The sequence below is a fragment of the Apiospora kogelbergensis genome, assembly GCF_038363985.1.
Source record: "Apiospora kogelbergensis strain CBS 113332 chromosome Unknown utg000001l_segment0_segment0, whole genome shotgun sequence".
Lineage (NCBI taxonomy): Eukaryota > Fungi > Ascomycota > Sordariomycetes > Amphisphaeriales > Apiosporaceae > Apiospora > Apiospora kogelbergensis.
In genome coordinates this window covers 6,403,984-6,422,604 of record NW_027117418.1, presented here as the reverse complement: position 1 = coordinate 6,422,604, position 18,621 = coordinate 6,403,984, and the positions used below count along the sequence as shown (strand labels likewise).

At 53.8% G+C, this 18,621-nt stretch overlaps 7 protein-coding genes across 7 annotated transcripts; 3 read left to right on the top strand and 4 right to left on the bottom strand.

The window, feature by feature from the left end:
• Positions 1–92: 92 nt before the first annotated feature.
• On the bottom strand, positions 93–1,583 carry PG998_002070 (GPI anchored serine-threonine rich protein; the record flags this gene model as incomplete). Its single annotated transcript, XM_066868888.1, has 3 exons — positions 1,160–1,583; positions 550–1,100; positions 93–122 (listed from the first exon to the last, which is right to left on the bottom strand). Exons 1-3 carry the CDS (start codon positions 1,383–1,385, stop codon positions 93–95), a joined length of 807 nt encoding a protein of 268 aa, XP_066737303.1. The 5' UTR covers positions 1,386–1,583.
• Positions 1,584–4,825: 3,242 nt separating this feature from the next.
• Positions 4,826–6,374, bottom strand: PG998_002069 (uncharacterized protein; the record flags this gene model as incomplete). Its single annotated transcript, XM_066868887.1, has 2 exons — positions 4,826–5,752; positions 5,808–6,374. 2 exons carry the CDS (start codon positions 6,372–6,374, stop codon positions 4,826–4,828), a joined length of 1,494 nt encoding a protein of 497 aa, XP_066737302.1.
• A 2,192-nt stretch (positions 6,375–8,566) lies between these two features.
• On the top strand, positions 8,567–9,602 carry PG998_002068 (uncharacterized protein; the record flags this gene model as incomplete). The annotated part of the gene is made up of 2 exons (XM_066868886.1): positions 8,567–8,680; positions 8,736–9,602. 2 exons carry the CDS (start codon positions 8,567–8,569, stop codon positions 9,600–9,602), a joined length of 981 nt encoding a protein of 326 aa, XP_066737301.1.
• Positions 9,603–11,634: 2,032 nt separating this feature from the next.
• Positions 11,635–12,979, top strand: PG998_002067 (uncharacterized protein; the record flags this gene model as incomplete). The annotated part of the gene is made up of 3 exons (XM_066868885.1): positions 11,635–12,050; positions 12,124–12,390; positions 12,451–12,979. The coding sequence occupies 3 exons, from the start codon at positions 11,635–11,637 to the stop codon at positions 12,977–12,979; spliced, it is 1,212 nt and encodes a 403-aa protein (XP_066737300.1).
• A 363-nt stretch (positions 12,980–13,342) lies between these two features.
• On the bottom strand, positions 13,343–14,189 carry PG998_002066 (uncharacterized protein; the record flags this gene model as incomplete). Its single annotated transcript, XM_066868884.1, has 4 exons — positions 13,343–13,395; positions 13,485–13,712; positions 13,921–14,091; positions 14,162–14,189. 4 exons carry the CDS (start codon positions 14,187–14,189, stop codon positions 13,343–13,345), a joined length of 480 nt encoding a protein of 159 aa, XP_066737299.1.
• A 419-nt stretch (positions 14,190–14,608) lies between these two features.
• Positions 14,609–15,655, bottom strand: PG998_002065 (uncharacterized protein; the record flags this gene model as incomplete). The annotated part of the gene is made up of 1 exon (XM_066868883.1): positions 14,609–15,655. The coding sequence occupies one exon, from the start codon at positions 15,653–15,655 to the stop codon at positions 14,609–14,611; it is 1,047 nt and encodes a 348-aa protein (XP_066737298.1).
• A 547-nt stretch (positions 15,656–16,202) lies between these two features.
• Positions 16,203–18,461, top strand: PG998_002064 (uncharacterized protein; the record flags this gene model as incomplete). Its single annotated transcript, XM_066868882.1, has 1 exon — positions 16,203–18,461. The coding sequence occupies one exon, from the start codon at positions 16,203–16,205 to the stop codon at positions 18,459–18,461; it is 2,259 nt and encodes a 752-aa protein (XP_066737297.1).
• Positions 18,462–18,621: the final 160 nt, after the last annotated feature.

Below are 18,621 nucleotides of genomic sequence, written 5' to 3'. Positions count from 1 at the left end.
AGATCTGCATCCATACTCCACAGCGGAGGAGTCAAGTCGGATAAGGAGCCGGGACTGCGACGTACTGAGCACTGTCAACTGCTGAATTTCACTTACAAGATAGGAGGCAAACAGTCGACGTCCTGGTCCTTAGTTAGCACGTCGATCATGATCTACTTCGCCGGCTCAAGGGGATTTCGGGTGCGCCACATGGTAGCATAATCCGCTACAGTGTAGCCGTGCCAACTCAGGTTGGGAATTGGTAGCTGGATGGTGTCTGGCTCATGGAAGTCACTTTGATGTATATATTTTCACAGAAAGGCCAAGTAATCACAAGAAAAACGTAAGTTTTATGGGGTATATATGTGCAATCAGAATGTACAACCGTCTATATGAACCAAGCGAAACGGAACGCCAGCGATGTCGAAGATATCGCGGCTTCCGCTCCCTCTTTTCGTTTCACACACACCGTGTCGATCATTAAGATCGCATCCAGCAGTCAACTCTCTCCAATCTCTGAATCTTTCTCTTCCTACACCCATTTACACGGGAAATGGTATGTCGCCTCACAGGAAAAAAGGCGGCCGCCACAGCAGCGCCCAAGAATACTGATCCAGCGGCCATTCGCGAGGCAGCAGCAGTAGGGACCGGGGTAGGGGCACCGGTAGGCTTGGTGCTGTTACCAGCGGGAGCGGTAGCCATGGTGGTGGGGACACCGGCGCTGTAGGTGGCGTTGGTGCCCTTGGGAGGGGCCATGGTGCTGTAGGCGGGGGCGGAGCTGGAGGGGACAACAGCCTTGGAGGTAGAGACAGCAGGGGCCGACGAGACCTTGTAGGCCGGGGCAGAGCTGCTGGCGGCAGCGGTGCTGGAGGCGCTGGACAGGCTCACGGTAACGGTGGGCATGCCGGAGGCCTTGTAGCCACCCTCGTTGTTGGCGGCAGCGGCGCTGGTAGTAGAGGCGGCGCTGACAGCAGCCTTCTTGGGGCTGATGTGGAAGGGGAAGCTGTACTGGAAGGTGGCGGGGTTGGACTCGAGGGTGAGGGTCAGGCCGTAGACGGCCTTGTCGCCCAGAGTCTCGGGGACGGACCAGGTGAAAGAACCGGCCTGGTTGTCAACGCCAGCTATCATTGCAGGTTAGTATGCGTTTGTGGTTGTCGCGTGACAAGCGGGAATTACTCACCCTGGATGGTGGTGATGGGCTCCTGGGTGTTCTGGGTAGCACCGCCGATGAGGCCGATCTTGATGGTTCCCTTGACATCACCGGGCTGCCACTTGATGGTGAAAGGCTCGCCGGCCTTGAGCTCGGCGTTGTTGGGCGGGCTGGTGACGGCGTCGAAGCCGGGAACCTGGGCCATGGCCGAGACCACGAAGGTCAGGGTGGCAGCGGAGATAGTAGCGAAACGCATCTTGACTGGTTTGATGGTAGATGGATTAAGAGTACTGGAAAGATTGGAAATAGGGTCAAAGAGTGACTAGAAGAATGTATTAAGTATAGAGAGTGACGAAAAAAGCAGTGCCTCTGGGAGGGAGGGATTAAGGCTTTTAAGGTGGTTCTGTAAAAGAGTGTAAGTGCCGTGAGGCTGAGAGAGTGTGGGAGACTGAAGGTGGTCTGAAAGCGTGTGGTGAGAAGGAAGAAAGGGAAGGAACAGAGAGGTGAGCCGAAGATGGTTAAGAAGAGGGCAAATCCATTCTTGGCGAACCGCACAGCGTCCACCCTTACCCAGAATTACTGCCCCGAAGACCTGACATATCCATCCTGCACTTTGGTTTTTCATGGATGGGACGGGGATGACCAGGGTCGGCCAGGGTCGGCCAGGGTCGCGCAGGCCAGGTCAAATCATCCGAGCAAGCGTTACCCCGTAGCATGGCCGAAGCGGCATCAGGCCCATCTCGTTTCCCTTGCAAGACCTTGGTTGCCCCCCTGCGCCGCGCCCTTCTTTCGTCTCGTCTTCACCAGCCGCCGACAGTCACCAGTCTAGGAGCGATACCCGCCAGCCGTGGTCGTCGGGTCAGTGGCAGTGTGGCGACGAGCCCACCCGTTAAGCCTATTGAAGCTTCGCCTTGGGAGGTAGGGAGGTGCGCTATGGGCGCCCACGACCGCTTTCATCTCGTCGACTTTCCTAGTGTCTACAAGTAGCGACTGCCTGCTCTCCCCACCGTGTGTTTGGGAGCAGAGGACCGGAGCCAGGAGCCAGGAGCCAAGGAGCCTGCTGACGGCCCTGGCTACTTCCTGGTGTGCATGGGGTGGATCCTGGGCTCATTCGAGGTAATTTCCAGGGCCGGGGTCAGGATGCGAAAAGAGGGAAGATTGCATGCAAAAGAAAATTAAGCAGACCCAAAAAGGGGGCCAGCTATTTGTGGAGGTGTAGCCTAGCTCACCATAGTCCAGCCATAGCCCAGCCAATCCGCTGCTAGCCTCATGCCGCAGGCCGCCATTAAGGCTGAGCATCGCTGCTGCTCTGGTGTCTGCTAAACGCCAACACGCCACAGCCAGGAACCATCACACCGGCTTCGTGATTGGCCAACGCGGGGGAATGTAGCCTTTCCGGGCGCCGGCCAGGCACGCGAGGCACGCGAGTAGCACGAGACGTTCCTGGATCAGGCCGTCGAGTAATATGTGCATCGCGTCATCTGAGGACAATCGTAGCGTGCGGTCGTGCAACAAGCAGCGTTGCTGCTTGTAAGCATCTACATACATGCAATCTGGTCCTGGTCGAAAATCCAAACGGCTCCCTGCTCTCCCTTGTCTGGGGTTGGGTGGTGCCCGTCAGCCCAGGGTGTGCGGATGAGCTCATGGGCTCATGGGCTCATGGGCTCATCCAAGGTAATGCTGTGCTCTATCCTATGGGTTCGCTTGGTTATGCAACACGATTGATTCAACGCCTCAAACAATCCCGCTTCATTGGCTGACTCGCCCAGAGCTGAGCGGCCTCGGAGACGTCTGGCTGCGATGCATCTTCGTGTTGTTTTATTTGCGAACGCATTGATCTATGTGCTGCCCCAGCTTTCATCTCGATTGCTCTTTGCACCTTTACTATAGATTGAACGTTTTATTTCAGTTCGCCTTGACATGTACACATATCCACCCCGCGACTCCGCTGTGGGATGGATGCCTGCGATGCCCGCGATGCCTGCGATGCCTGCGATGCCTGCAATTACTCCATCCATACATAGACCCGTCGCGCGATTCCGAGTCAAGGAAAAACTTGTTACAGTGTCCCGTTTATGGCATCTACCGAAATAAATCAGATGGAAGGTTTGCCAAGCCCTGAACCTTAACTAATGAGATCCAAGCGCCTATCCCTATCCTACATATGTATGTATGTATACCATTCCATTTCAGCTCATGCTCTCGTCAGCTTCCATCACTGTACACAGTCTGTGTAACCCGCGTGAAATAGCGTACCACCATAAAGGACATGCACTACCCAAAACCTCGTAAGGTATGACGTGGCTGACCCTCTGCCGCCAGATTGCCAGATGAGCGGTGATGCTTGGTTAGGGTTTGCTTCTTAGGCGTAACGTTCCAGACTCGAGATGCATGTCAGCCTGCATATAAGGCGCCATCCCAGAACCCCTTAGCCATTGATAGCTGTCGACTAATATGCCCATACGCCACCTGCCTGCTTGGGTTGCTTACTAGAACGTCCTTTCGTGTTCCTATGTCCAGTAGACCGTTGACATGTATGTAATACTCGGCCACCTTCGCAGTGATTGGTGGCACAATGCTAAACCTCGTCTGTCATAGGTAGCAGCACCATGCTAGCATGGCATCTGGAAGCCCATGATATAGCTAAACAATCACGGCATGTGGTGTACAGCCCAACGAGAAGATGATTATTATTTGATAGTGTTTCGTATGTAGCTTATGTATTGTTTTAGTAGAAAGCACGTCAACGGGACACCGAAATAACCGAATACCAACGTACGCAGCTGTAGTAGTGACGCAAAAACGACTTGCACGATAGCCCTCGTAGAAGATCGCGAATACGCAATTATTGAGGGATTGGGCTCTATACCATCCCTCGTGTACCCTTCTATACGTTTGGGTCGCAAACTCAGTCGACATGTTACACAAAATGCTTGATGTTTGCCTATATTGCTTGACCCAGCTCCGAAGACTACCGTATTTCAGCCAGGAGATGGGTGCAACTTATCGCTTGTCGCATTGTCGATATTGCTAGAATAAGCAGAAGCTTCATTCCCGTCGGTACACCGCTCTTCTTGATGTCCTATTGTCACGTTAGCTTTCCATTGTGCCTGCTTGGTGGCACACACACGCTCCAAGATAGCCCCGAAGGTATAGCAACCCTAGACGTATTGGATGGGCGGAAACCGGCTTTGCTGGATTGGAAGTGACTAGACTGAACAAACGCCAAGCCCAAAGGTGCAAGACAGGTTACCCAACACGGAATAAAGAGCACGACAGGGAACAGGCTGAGTGTGCAAAGGTACAACAGGAATAATCGATGAGATCATGCATATTAAATAGAGTACCTCCAAAAGAGCATTGGCCAGTTTTCATTCCTCAACCACCTGATCTTACTTGCCAGTCTAGAAATAACAAACACCTTTTTTGTGTGACGACGACAGACACAACTTTGGTGACCGAGCCTGTACGCCAAACCACCAATGAACAACCTAATCCACCCTTCCGAAGCAGCCGGCAGATTTAGTCAGTCAATATGCGCAAGCAACGAGTGCTGTAGATGCGAGAGAGCTTGGCCCATGTGAGCCAGAGGGTACTGCGTCTAAGTGAGGGCGCAGGTAGAGAGATCGTAATCGTCGTAACTCATCAAATTCGGTGCTTCTCGCTCTCTATCAAGGGAAAAGCAGTGTCAGTATGTCATTTCTTCCCAGTTGCGAGTTGGTGTTTGATCTCACCAAGTCGAGAATACAGCATGTAAAGCGCCATCCTGTTGCACTCTTCGGTGCCAGTGATCGTAACGAGACGCTCGTTGCTGTTGTCCTGCGGTTCGTTGATCTTGATGACACTTCCACTGATCTGGCGTATCTCGTTGATTTTCTGTCCACCCTTGCCGATGATAGCCCCGACCATGTCGTTGGGGATGTAAATCTGTTGTGTCAGGGGCGCACCTGCCATGGCACCGGGCATTGGCTGAGCCTGTGGGCCTCCATGAGGTTGCGGGACGGGGTGACCACCTGCCTGGTGAGGTGGCATGTGAGGTCCTGCACCATACGCGGCGGCAGCAGGCTGAGGCGCATAGTGCATGGGGGCATTGGCCGCAGGTTGGGGCATGGGGCCGCCATGCTGAGGAGGATACTGCTGGGCATAGGGGTTAGGCGGCATATGGTGGGAGCGGGGATCCGGCCGACGTCCATAGTTTTCACGGTTACCAAAGTTCCCGGCGGCAGGCTGAGGAGAGTATGGCACGACCTGCATACCACCGGGGACTACACCGGCAGGGCCGCCACTTCTCGTGGCATAAGCAGAAGCAGCAGGACCTCCGAAGCGCTCGTTGAGTTGTTCCAAGAGAGTACTGCCGACATAGTAAGTAGCAATATGAACCGCGTCCGCAACACCCATCACGACAAGAGAGCGTTCAGTGGATAAGGGCAGACACGAATCGGACGCATTCAGCCGAGCTCCAGATGCATCCTGTATCTCTCGGATTCGGGATCCGCCCTTGCCAATGATAGATCCTATGAGCACATGAGGGATCAAGAGGCGCAGAGGGTACGTCTTGGACTGGGCACTCGACGGCTCGTTCAGGGGCTCATTGTTTAATGTCCGGATAATCAGCCCGAATGCCTGCAATGTGTGAGTGGGTCGTGTTCGTCGTGAGTGGCGAGAAATGGAAACTTACCTTGGCCGCAGCATCTACGACACCGCTAACGGTGAGAATGCGCTCGATGGCGCCTTTCTGATAATCACTGACAGTACACTTGGCACCAGACTGCTTGCGGATATTGCTAACATTCTCGCCGCCCTTACCAATGACCGTGGCAGCCTCGGGACTGGAGATGACGGCGCGGATGTGGATCCATGCGGTCTCGTCATGTGTGTTGCTACTTGTGGCCGTGGGAACCGAGGCAGTAGGAGCAGCAGTAGCTGGGGCATCTGTCTTCGTCTCATTGACATCCGGGACGATGGTGTCGCCTTGCTCGTCTTTTGTCGACTCGGCCTTTTCTTCGCCGTTCGTGGTCTCCTCCGGCTTGACCTCGGTGCCGTTTGCTTCGGCCTCGACGGGCGGCGGGATACCGTTGCTCTCGCTGAGGGGAATGGTATCCTCGTCCTCGTCATGGCCATTCTTTATAACTTTGTCAAGGGCCGGGCGCTTGGCATCCGGCTGGTCGTTGGCTCTTGATGGCGAAGAAGCATCTTCCAGGGGCCGTTTGGCCGGGTTTGTGGTCTGAGATGGTGAGGCAGACATTGTGACCTAGACACAGCAGTATCACAAAATGGTGATTGGATGAATCACTGAGTCGAAATAAAGTTGATTTAATTATTGACGTTTCTTATCTACACCTAGAAGGTTTCCGAAGGAAAGCGTGTAGGTGCTGATGTAATGTTCGGGGACGAATAGACGGGAACAGATCGAATCTTGTGGGAGGTGGCAGCTGCGGTGCTGAATGCTGGATAAGAGGTCGGATGGGATGTGATAATGTCGATGGAGTGGTGATGAGCTAGATCAAGAACTCAAGTTCGCTGGGAGTGCTCGTGATGGGACTCGGCGTACTCTGAGAAAACACCTCTGCAACTTTGTGCTTCGTGGACTTCGGCAAGCCGAGGGCGGAGAGGTGCAAGTGCAGGAGCGGCGGTGGATTGCTTCGCAAAGCGGAGAGGTATTGGTTGTGATGAAGCGAGACAGAAGATGGTGATGATGGTGATGAGGAGGAGGATGTCGTGAGTGAGGAAGAGAGGATGGACGACAGCGAGGTTCGGATTAGAATAGAAGATGGAGGGTGTGCCTTCCGTCGCTCAAGAAAAAGAAGCTGCAGGACTCGCAAGACGCAAGTAGTCGCCAAACCTTTTGGTCTGCTCAAACGGAAGATGGCAGCGACACTGATTCCTTTTTCTCTGTCTTTCGCTTTTCTCTCTTTGTATCTTCTTTCCCTTCCCACCTATGCCTGGGCAAGTCCAACTGGTAAAAGCTGGATGGAATGAAGGGTTACGTATGCCGCAATTCTGCGACTGAGGCTTCAGGAAGCTGGCTAGACGGCTTGCGACACAGCGCAACGAAAAAGAATTCAATCGACAGTTGGTTCGCGACCGGTTGATGCTGCTGATGCTGACGGGACGGGGGGTGATTAAAAATGTGAAGCTGCGATCAAATTATGATGTTTGAAAGCTTGCAGTGGGTGCGGGTGCAGTGGTGCTGGTGCAGTGCAGATTCCTCTGGCCTTTCTGCTGAGAAGTTGTGGGGAAAAGCTTAAAAAGTAGGTGCTTCGGTGCTTCTGGCGGGTGGTGTGGGAAAACCAAAGTTTGGGAATCAGACGCCAAACAGTAACCCTCACCTCAGTCTGTCTGTCTATCTGCCACGAAACAAACACATCAAATGATCAAGATTCCAGTGAATCTCGCTTACTGGACCAGTGGTATGTAAACGCCAAGGGTGCGCAAAACTTGACACAATCGAGGGACAGTCGTTTAATGGGAGGACATGGTTGCACACTGCACACTGCACACTGCACACTGCACGCGAGCCAGCCAGCGTCCGTCCCAGCCTAGCGAGGGAGATTCGTCTTGCCTCCTCATACATATGTACATATCTGATATGTAATAAGGTAATGTAGATTGCGTCTGGCCGCCATGATCTGCGCGTCGCCTGAAGCCAGGACCACGCTTGGCATCGCGTCCATGGGAAGCAAGCAAGCAATAGATGCCTTAGCGCACAATATTCCCATCTATCTCTTGCTTGCCTAAATTATATCTCGTGTTCTAGGCGCTTTGAGGTTGGGTTATCCATCATGTCCTGCCGAACGAACTGTAGGCCATATGCATATGCGCGCTGCCAACAGCTGCAATCGTACGTACAATTCCAGTCTGTTTGGTTTCATGAGCTTCACCACGTTATCCAACGCGTTTGGTCGTGTTTCAACCCACAAACGCGGTCCACTGAATTACTTGGGGCGCATGCTGTAGCTAAAGTAGGCGGTACTTACTAGGGAGCTGCCCACGTTGCATTGCATCGAGGTATCGTGTCTGCTATGGATTTTATATGGCTAATCAATATCAAATTGAGCCTCGTCCTGATTTGTTGATTAATAACAATCTCTTGAGCACGGCTTACCCCTGCAACTTTCCTCTCTCCCTCCTTTCGGCAATTGCCATCAAGAACAGCTTGGTATCGCGACTAGAGTTCGGCCTCTGTTGCGGTCCAGAAGTACCTTTCGTACTGGTCGGGCGGTCTGTGGGAGAAGCCGAGACACTGTTCGTCTAGGGGTCGACGCTGTGTTCCACCCTATCCTGGACGTCGTGTGTGACTGTACCAGCGCACACTTACGCGGCTCGGGGCTTCGAGCAAGCCGCATTACAGCCCTTTTGATTCTGACACAGACGGGGCAGCTGTCGGTGGGAACAGTCAGGGCGTAGTCGGCATCTCGGTCGACCGAACACGCCGATATGGACGACAACGAGCTTCGCGATGGTGTTGGCCCCCTCCACGCTGGCCATGTCGAAGAGACGCTGGCAGAGCTTCAACATCTAGTGAGGGAGCATGAAGTGGCTTTGCAAATGGTATCTTAATATGTAGCATCCTCGATTGACGACCCAATTACTCATGTCGGTTTAGGCGCGAATGTCATCGACCAGTCTCCAACGTGACGGGTATGGACCTGAAGCATCACTCGCTGTTATGAAATCAGCTTATGAAGAGCTGGCGGCTGCCACACCTTTTCTTCCCTTCCCAGACTCTGTATTGCCGGCACTGGTCGCCTTGCGAAAAACTTCCCAGACCGCCGTGGAAACTAAAGAGCTCCTCGTTTCTCACCAAGAGTTGGCAGCGAGCATGAAGAAGAAGCTCGAGGCTGAGAGATCAAAATTACGGGATCAGGAGGCACTTGGGAGAAGCTTGCGAAGCCGTATTCAATCGCTGCAGAACAGTATTGATAACCGTATGGAAACCGACGCAGATGATATTGCCAGTGAACGCATCGACGAACTGGAACAGAAGAAGAAGCGCTACAATAAGGAGACGTCTACGTTTCTCAAGTCTCTTCGGACCTTCATCGATAATCATCTTGCATCGATGCTTGCCGCGGAAGACCTCGGTGGCCCCGTGGTGGGAGACATGATGGATCTTGATGACAGTGCTCTCGCCGCCGGTTTTAGTGCGCACGGGAAACTTAAGAAGGCGAAAGACAACCCAGACCAAGGCAAACGGCAACGTCGCATCGACGAGATCTGGGGTGCGCGTGATGAGCCAGAGGCTCAGCCCATGGGAGAGTCTGCCGCTGCAGCCTCCGACTTGCGCGATCTGACAGAAGAGCTGCTCAACCAACTCATGGTGTCAGACGGTGACGGCTCAGCTGCATACATTCAGCTCGAGAAGGAATCGGCGGCAGCTAGGTTCCTGGTCAGGTCGAAGGTTGCACAATTTCATCCTCGCGACTCCACGAAGCTGCGATTAGTAGATTTCGGCAAAGACTTGGATGAATAAGACCAGTGCAAGGAATGATAAATTTATTTGGTACTTTTGCTCTGGGGTGTCTCTGGTGTGCACCCATCGGCTATCAGCTATTCCGGTGCTCTATACGCAACTTGCATTGGCATTCTGCCCGTCGTCTCACTTGCTTGTAAATCAAGTACCTCCCAGCATAAGTTCTGTATATGGTATGAGCTTGGAAGATGTTCGAAGTTGAAACACGACACCGCAACGTAAGGATCCTGCATATCAAAGATAATGACAGGTCATCGACCTACGCTCCAGAGGTCCAGCCAACACTGTTCAGTGGGTATGTTTCTGGCACATATGGTTTCCTAAAGCCTAGAAACACATCATGGCACTCAGCACTGGTGTCAGCAGCTTCCATAGAATGTACGGCTTGCAATTTAACATTACATGCAGCCTTTCAGCTTTTCAATATGTCTCTACCGTCGGATGGTTACAATAGGCTTGAAATGTTTTATAATAGTTAGGGAATCCTGATGAAGCGGCTCGGGTAAATGCATTCCATGTACGCATCGCCACTTATGAATAGATACCCGTCTACCCGTCTCCTATCCTCCATGATGCAAGTCTGAGCTATGGAGGCAATTGGATCATATGCCTGCCCTCCATACCGTGACTTCTGTTGATTAACTGGGACAGCAACTGCCTGCTGCGCTCTTTCTCGAGTGGTCCAATTGGTTGGTCTTCCACTTCTCCCGCTTCCATAATTCATAAGTCAGAGCAGGTTTGCTACCCACTGCTCGCTGGATGACTTGAATCTATTCGTCGTACTTACTCAGCTTTGATCCGATGTCAAGTTATTCCAGTGGGGAAATGTACACTTGATAACAATCAAGTTGCCTTCATCTATACACGGTCGTTCGTCTTTTGACTTTTCACTATAGTAATTTCTTGTTGGCTGTGGTGCCTTACGTGTTACACCAAGCTACGAGTTAGGTAGTTGCACCTGGTTGTGCTGCGAGATTGCTATTTGTGCGTTGTCCAGTCACTGCTGATTCATACGCAACAACAATCGTTGTTCATGATACTGGCCAGACCAGTGGCAATTGTACTCGTGCTGATGATAACACAATCTTCGCCCGTACCTCAGTTGTTTGTTCCCGACCACCCATATTTTACAAAGCCACCACCAAACACACCAACTCCTACAAGAAGTCTTTGGCTTCAAACTGGGGTATTTTGCCGTGATCCTTCGTACAAAACACCAGAAGTACTGCACTAAAGCTTTGTGATAATGAATGATCTTATCGACTTGTAAGTAATAAGATTTTCTACCCTACACCTGGTTTAGCAGTCATTCTTACCTTGAAACAGCAGCGAGTTACCTCCTTGCAAGGACATATTTGACGATGGTGATATCACTCCTCTCGTTTCCGAACTGACTATCCTTGATGAGCCATGCCTAGACGACGGAGCAGGTTTTGCTATTGGAGATAGTCCCATACCTGCTGAGAAATTGGAATTGTCGCCCGCCAAACCACATCCTTCCGCCGATGATGGCAACCCAGCTGGAGCTGTATCACCTGTCGAGCGTCCCTCTGACACTGCTGCATCTGTTATCAAGACCCAGTCGCCTTCTCCGGAGTCGTCGACCGTCGTAGACATTCCCGAGGTTCCGGACCATCTACTACTTCAGAATTGCCCGGTTCCGCGTCCAACACCCGGCCGACGCTACCACCGCCAGCGTGTTAGTAGCATCTGGGGTGATTGTATCCAAAAGCAGTGGGAACTGCATAAACTCGACCGTTCGCGACATCAAGGAGACTCGGAGCAGTCCAATATTACCGAAGTGAGTATCTTACGCAATCCCACGATGATAATTTTGTTGTTCTAACCGAAGTGAAATTATCAGTCAAGGTATTTGATCATCCATAACTCCGAGCTCTCGAAAGGCGTACTCGAGGGGGTTGCCAAGGAGTTGAACTACACGGATTCCCAAGTTAGGATTTTCGGGAACAATATTGTACAGTTTCTTCAGATTCAAGCTTCCTCGCCGGACATCAATATCCAACGTCTGGAGATGGCGAGAACATTGACAGATGAGTTCATCTTCGACCAGACGGTAAAGACCCGAGCCACGTTCGTGGAGCCTTCCCAATGCCCTCTGACTGGGTTTGAGGTATTCCTGGATCCAGAATCCCCAGAAGCCGGCGGTCTGGGAGTTCGACCAACGATCCGTCCCTGTGATGCGAACCCGGATGCCCAGTCCATAGACCGCACTGCATGTGATGAAGATCCTCTGTATCTTGATAACTTCTGCCATAAGCTCTCTGCAATTCTGAAGCGAATAGGTCGCCTAAACTCTGGCTATAATCTCAAGGTCGCCTTTGGTCGGTATATTCTCACAACGTACCCCAAGAAAAGAGACACCTACGATTTGGAGGGCTTCCGAAAACTAATGGGCCAGTCCCGATGTCAGGGCAGATTGGTATCGCAGTAAGTTCCCATTCAACTGTCATATCAGGTAGTACCTACCTCGTCGACCAGGACGCAACTAATGTAGCCCTAGTCTCGGACGTCCCAATGAGGCCATGAGAATATTGAGCGCGTTGAAACGAGAAGATGGTGTCTTCCAACCCCCTGGAGTCAACACTCTTCTGCTTGATGATATGGAGCCTACTTTCACCTTCGACGTGTATTCAGCTCAGCACAAGTTTACATCCCAATTGGTTCGTGAGGGTGACGAGAAAGTTTTCAGCATGAAGAAGTTCCAATGTTTCCCCCTCCAGGACGAAGATAATGCCGAGCTCTGTTACAATACCCTCTGCTTGGGCAGGTATGTAGCCACTTATCAACATTGTCGACGAGCAACGCCAGCTAACTTGGTTTCATTCAGGGGATTCGACTGGAAAATCCAACTTATGAATGAGGTGCGAGAGTCGGACGAGTCTTATCGGTCCCTGAAGGCATACCTGGCAACTGCAAAGATCACCTTTCCCTCGACCCCTTTAGGCTCGGATCCTGATTCGATCATCTTTCCCCACGTGAAGTTGGATCTCAAAAGCAACACGCTCGTGGGATGCATCCAAAAGACAGCGATCCGCAGTGTCTACAGCTTCAGATTTGGCCTTACGAACTACATCCTGGACTTTGTCATCCGGCGAGAGTGGACTAGTGTCCGAGATATGACGCTCCGTCACGAGCCGTCTTCGAAAACCTACTCTGTGACCCTCAGGGGCGAGCACTGGGGCGATTACCAAGGAAATAGAGCAACGGATTTCAGTCGAGCTGGACGTGGCTGGGGAGCCGAGCTTGAAGATTTGCTACCAAACGACCCAGACCAGAACGCAACTACCGGCACCACAAGAGTTGAGGCTCTTGTGAACATGACCAAGGAAATCCATAAGATCTTGGTGATGGCCTAAGCGATCTTGATGCACTCCCGCCTGACGTTTCCCGGCTGAACGTTGCAGATTGTTTGACAAGTATGTCTAGTTACGACGCGCATACTTCCTGTGCGCCGAAGATAACCTCTTTTCTGTACGTCTTATATGTTGCCGGAGCATATGCCTCCACATCACATCCCCTCTCAGTGGCAGGAGAAACTGTACTGGTTGCTGTCGCAATTGGCATGAATTTGGTTCATTGCGAATACAACACAACGATATCCCATTCAACCTGTCGGATTTGGCATTGTATAGGTGCGCCGTGGTTCACTACCTAGACCATTTGGTGGTCAACCGGGCCCAAGCACCTCGTTGGCAAATGAATCTCTGCGAGAGGAGACACTATGACTGGGGCGCCTGCTGTTGCGGAGCGCTGGCCATCTTCTGTCTCAATACTAGATAAACAAAAAAAAGATTGAGGAGTTAGTTTGCTGTCCACGAATGAAACATTCATGAGAAAACCACGCATGGCTCGAGTTCTTACCCTCTTCGATGACCCGCACGTTATTGGTCTTGCCCTGAATGATGGAGTCGAGATCCTTGACGTTGGTGCCGATCTCATTTGTCTTGTCCTCGTAGAATTGCGCCGCCGACTTAACGTCCTTCTCGACGTAGAAGCCGGTGCCCACGTCCACAATGACATGCGACGCACTCGAGAGCGACCCCTTCACGTATAAAGAGTTGGTAAGGGGTACCAGAACCTGCTTGCCCTCTGCTCTTCCACATCCACCCGTCAGCTACGTTACATATACCAGCCTGCGTGTCTCTCAGCGGTTCTCGTCCCTTGCCCCACAGACTTCACAGCATAACGATCTCCTTCTTCCTCTCCATCGATCGGTGGGCGTGCTCGTCTGCTCCCGCGAGATGGGGAATGAAGCCGGCGGAGGGAAGCGGATCGAGTTTTATGGAGGCGAGCGTACCTTGGAGGGCGGACGTCTTTCCGTCGGGTTGTTGTACACACCGCAGACAGTCGCGGAACTTAGACTGGGCGGCGTGAAGTTGCGTGAAGGATGAGGTGAGGTGCTCGAGTTCCTCGTCGAGCTGTTTCTTGACCTGGCTCAGCTGCTGCACGCTCAGGGTGTCCAGGTTGACTGCCCGGTCGCAAAAGGGGGGAGCATTAGCTTCTTGGTTCTATTGCCAAAGCAAGCGAGGAACACGAACCTGTCTCGCCACCTGCTTGGGCCGACATCTTGACGGGATCGGGTGCTGTCTTGGGTGATGGTGGTGGTGGTTCGCTAGTGCCCGGGGTTGCAGTAATGTGTGCTTGTTGACACACGGAAGACACGAGGATACGAAGTTGTCGCAACAACTAGGAGCTCTGTGAGTCTCTAAATTTTGGAGAGTATTTGACAGTGTCTCGATTGTTACTCCGGTTTACTGGAAGTGGGGGCGGGGCACAGGAGAGCTTTATCCATGTTTCGACTCGAAATCTAATGAGTTCCTGGTTTACGGGGATTGTCCCTAACACCATGAACAAGTTACTTGATAAAAGGCACTGCATTTTAGGCAATGGAATGAATAATTCGCTAGCAATTTTAAGAGTACATGCTTCTCTTCTGGTGGGCGAGGATCATTCAATGCTATTTATCACGACGGCAAAGGGCTGGTTTAGGCCAGGCCGTCATGTTCTCCGTGTTCCCGCTGTATAATATCTCCCCTGCCCAAAGAATGCGTGCCGTCGTTCATAACAATAGCCTCGCGGTGGCGCCTCCGCCGGCGCTGCTCCTCGGCGCTCTGCTCCAGTGCCCGGGGCACGATCTCGGCCTGGAAGTTCTCGTGCTGCACCTCACCGTTCTCGTCCTCGTTGGACATACTAATCTCGAGGATGACCTGGATCCGACCGCCACCGGAGCCCCGGTCCTGCGGGCGCAGACGGCTGGCCGAGTCGCGGCCGATGAGCTTGGCGTGGCGCAGCGCCCGCCGCCCGACCCGGGCCAGCTTGAGGCGGTGGCAGATGTCGGCGATGCGGTTCTTGCGGAACTTCATGTAGTTGGCGAAGTTGCTCTTGCGCTCCTCGTCCGTCTCGCCCCAGTTCTGTCGCACGAGCCACTTCTCGATGAACTTGGCCTTCACCAGCTTGTCCACCCCGTGCTTGTGCAGCAGGTCGTGTAGCAGCAGGAGGCAGCGGCGCTCGCCGGTGTCGCGCAGGTAGTACTCGTCGTAGAGGGGGTCGTCCAGTTTGTCGGTGCCGTAGCCGGGCAGGTCGAGACCCAGCTCGAGACAGCGCACCAGGGCCGAGTAGGCCTTCGGGGCATCCAGAATGCTGAGCGGATCCAGTAGGACGTCCTTCTCCTCCACGGCGAAGGTGATGGCTCGGAGGGACTTCATGCGCTCCTCGTAGTCTTCCCGCGTGATGCCCCAGAACAGCTGGTCGACGATGGACGGGTCATTGACCGCGCGGCCGGCTGCAATCTTGACGGCGGTGTCGCGGATGGAGAAATTGTAGTGCGTGATCAGCGAGTTGAGCGTGTCGATCTTGAGGGCGTTCTCGGTCTCCTGCGTGATGTACTGCGTCTTAGGCTGTTGCGGCTTGATTTCGGTTTCGTCGCGGTAGTACTCGAGGATCAGGTGCATCATGCCGACGACACTGACAGCAGCGACGCCCAGCCCGGCGAAGACCAGGCGCTCATCGCGAACGAACGAGAAGAAGCTCATCTTGCAATATTTCTCTCATATTGTCGAGAAGAGAAACAGCTGATGCTCGACGGCCATCAAGTCCCCGAGCAGCGATTGGTTGTGGGCGGAAGAAGGTGCGACTGCGATCGATCTGGTGGTTGTACTCGTCAGGCCACTAGGCCAGCAAGCGCAAGCCGAGCTTTGCGATGCAAGGATGCTGCTACCTTTTGCCTTCTGTGCTGCATGGGAAACCCACTAATTCGGGGGGCGGCTGGGCGGGTTCCAGCACCAAGTGGCGTCGCTACAGCGCTGAACCGCCTGTGACAAAGACTTAATGGCTATCACGTGCCAACGCGATACAACAGGACAGGCGGGCGACGCGTGTGGATCATGCCCCTAACGCGCTGTGCTTGTGCTGGTCGCTCAACCCATGCGACAATAATTCGAAATCCAACCTGCAACCCGCCAACGAGACAAACCACCCAATTGGCCCTTACGCACTTTCGAATACGAGTAACCTGGGCGAATAGCTGATCAGCACCGGATCACACCATATTATCACTCTGCTGCTCGCCATTGTACGGATATGTCACATCCAAAACCTGGCTCCCGTCTAGGGGGCGTTGCCAGAGATGACTCGGACGACGAATTGGGGATCGACGACCACCCGTGGGAATGGATATACGAAGCAGCAGGCGAGACGCAGCAGAGCTCGGACAGGGCCGAGCCGGCGCGGAAAAGGAAGCGCGATGACCTTTCGGGCAGCATAATCGGCGCGCGCATGGGGACCTTCGAGTGCGCCATCGGCGACTGCGTCCTGCTGAAGGCCGAAGGGTCCTCGAACGAAGCATGGGTCGGAATCATCAGTGACTTCGTGGAGGAAGACGAAGACGGCGACAAGGCGGCCACGTTCTTGTGGTTCTCAACCGAGAAGGAGATCCGGAATCGGGACAAGAAGCGGACCGACTCCCTCTGGAACGAACTCTACATCACGCCTTGGTCGGATGTGAACCCGCTCGCCTCCATAAACGGAAAGGCCATTATAATGTCGCAGCGAAAGTTCACAGAGAAATACCCTAGCGGCAGGATACCGCGCAGCTCTTCTGGATACAACAAGACGTTTGTCTGTCGCCGGGGGTGCAACACGCGGACGACAAGCTATACGGAGGAGTTCACCTGGGAAGACATGTACCAAGGGGCAGAAGACTTGACCAAGCTCCTGGATTTTGTCGAGTCGAAAACGAAAGCCACCAGGAGGCGGCAGAAGAAGGTCGTGGAGGAAACCGCGTACACCGCAGAACATGACGCTCACGACGAAGATGAAAAGTGGATAGAAGACAAGCCCCGGGGCTTGACCGCGACACCGAAGAAAAGGCAAAAGACGACGGCAAAGATAGTGACTCCGTCGAATCGTAAACTTGTCATCAAAAAGGCCTTAGAGTTCACGCCCCTTGGCACCCGCGTTCTCTCACCCGCGCATCACCAAAACTCCCCCTTCCAGCTCGCCCGCGCACAACTTCACGTCGCGTCCGTGCCCACCAGTCTCCCATGCCGAGAGGCCGAGTTTGCTACGGTTCACAATCATCTGGAAGCCGCCATCACCGACGGATCCGGCGCCTGCATCTACATCTCGGGCACCCCCGGCACGGGCAAGACCGCCACGGTGCGTGAGGTGGTGTCACGGCTGGACGAGTCGGTGCGGGCCGACGAGCTGGACGACTTCATCTTCGTCGAGATCAACGGCATGAAGATCACGGACCCGCACCAGTCCTACTCGCTCCTCTGGGAGGCCCTGCGCGGCCAGCGCGTGAGCCCGAGCCAGGCCCTCGACCTGCTGGAGCGCGAGTTCAACAACCCGAGCCCGCGCCGCGTCCCCGTCGTCGTGCTCATGGACGAGCTCGACCAGCTCGTCACCAAGAACCAGAGCGTCATGTACAACTTCTTCAACTGGCCGGGGCTGCGCCACTCGCGCCTCATCGTCCTCGCCGTCGCCAACACTATGGATCTGCCCGAGCGTACACTTAGCAACAAGATCAGCAGTCGTCTGGGCCTGACTCGTATCACGTTCCCCGGCTACAACCACGAGCAGCTCATGAAGATCATCCAGTCCCGCCTCGAGGGCGTCCCTGGAAACATTGTCGAGCCTGACGCCGTCCAGTTCGCCAGTCGCAAGGTCGCCGCCGTGAGCGGCGACGCCCGTCGTGCCCTCGACATCTGCCGGCGTGCCGTGGAGCTCGCCGAGAGCGAGGCCAAGGGTCTCTCCGGCGATGCCGGGGACCCGGGCACGCCCAGTAAACGGGCCAAGGAGCGAGAGAAGAATGGCGAGCCGGAGAAGAAGAAGACGCCAAGCGCCAAGCTTGGTAGGGTGACCATCGCTACCGTCAAGCGGGCGATCAACGAAGCGACCTCAAGCCCCATGCAGCAGTACCTCCGCGCGCTGCCGTACGCCTCCAAGCTGGTCCTCGCCGCCCTGTTGGTCCGAAATCAGCGCACTGGCTTGCCGGATACTACGTTTGGCGATGTGCAGGAAGAACTCAAGAAAGCGCTCGTGCTGGATTCGACGAGTCGACGCGTGCGTCTTCTCACCACGGGACGACAGGTCGACTCGGACTTGTTGCACGCGGACGGCATGTCGGCGGCACGACGCAAGCAGGATCTTAAAGGCATGGTTCGCCCGGCAGGCATCAGCGCCGCCACGATAGATCTCACAGGGGCCGGTGTTGTGATACTGGAGGGGCAGCTGCCGGAACGACCAAGCAAGATACGGCTTGCTGTGGGCGATGAGGAGATCAAACTGGCTTTCCGTGACGATCCTGAGATCAGAGCTTTGGGTATAGTGTTTTAGTCCTACGTGAAAATATTACATGAATGCTAATGATAAACCACCCAATCGCTGTGCAAAAAGCTCTTCGCATTTTATGACTGACCATCCGTGGCCTCTATTTCGGTAGCAATCCTCTTCCTTTATGACTGATCGCCATATTCCATAGCGTTCTTCATGTAAC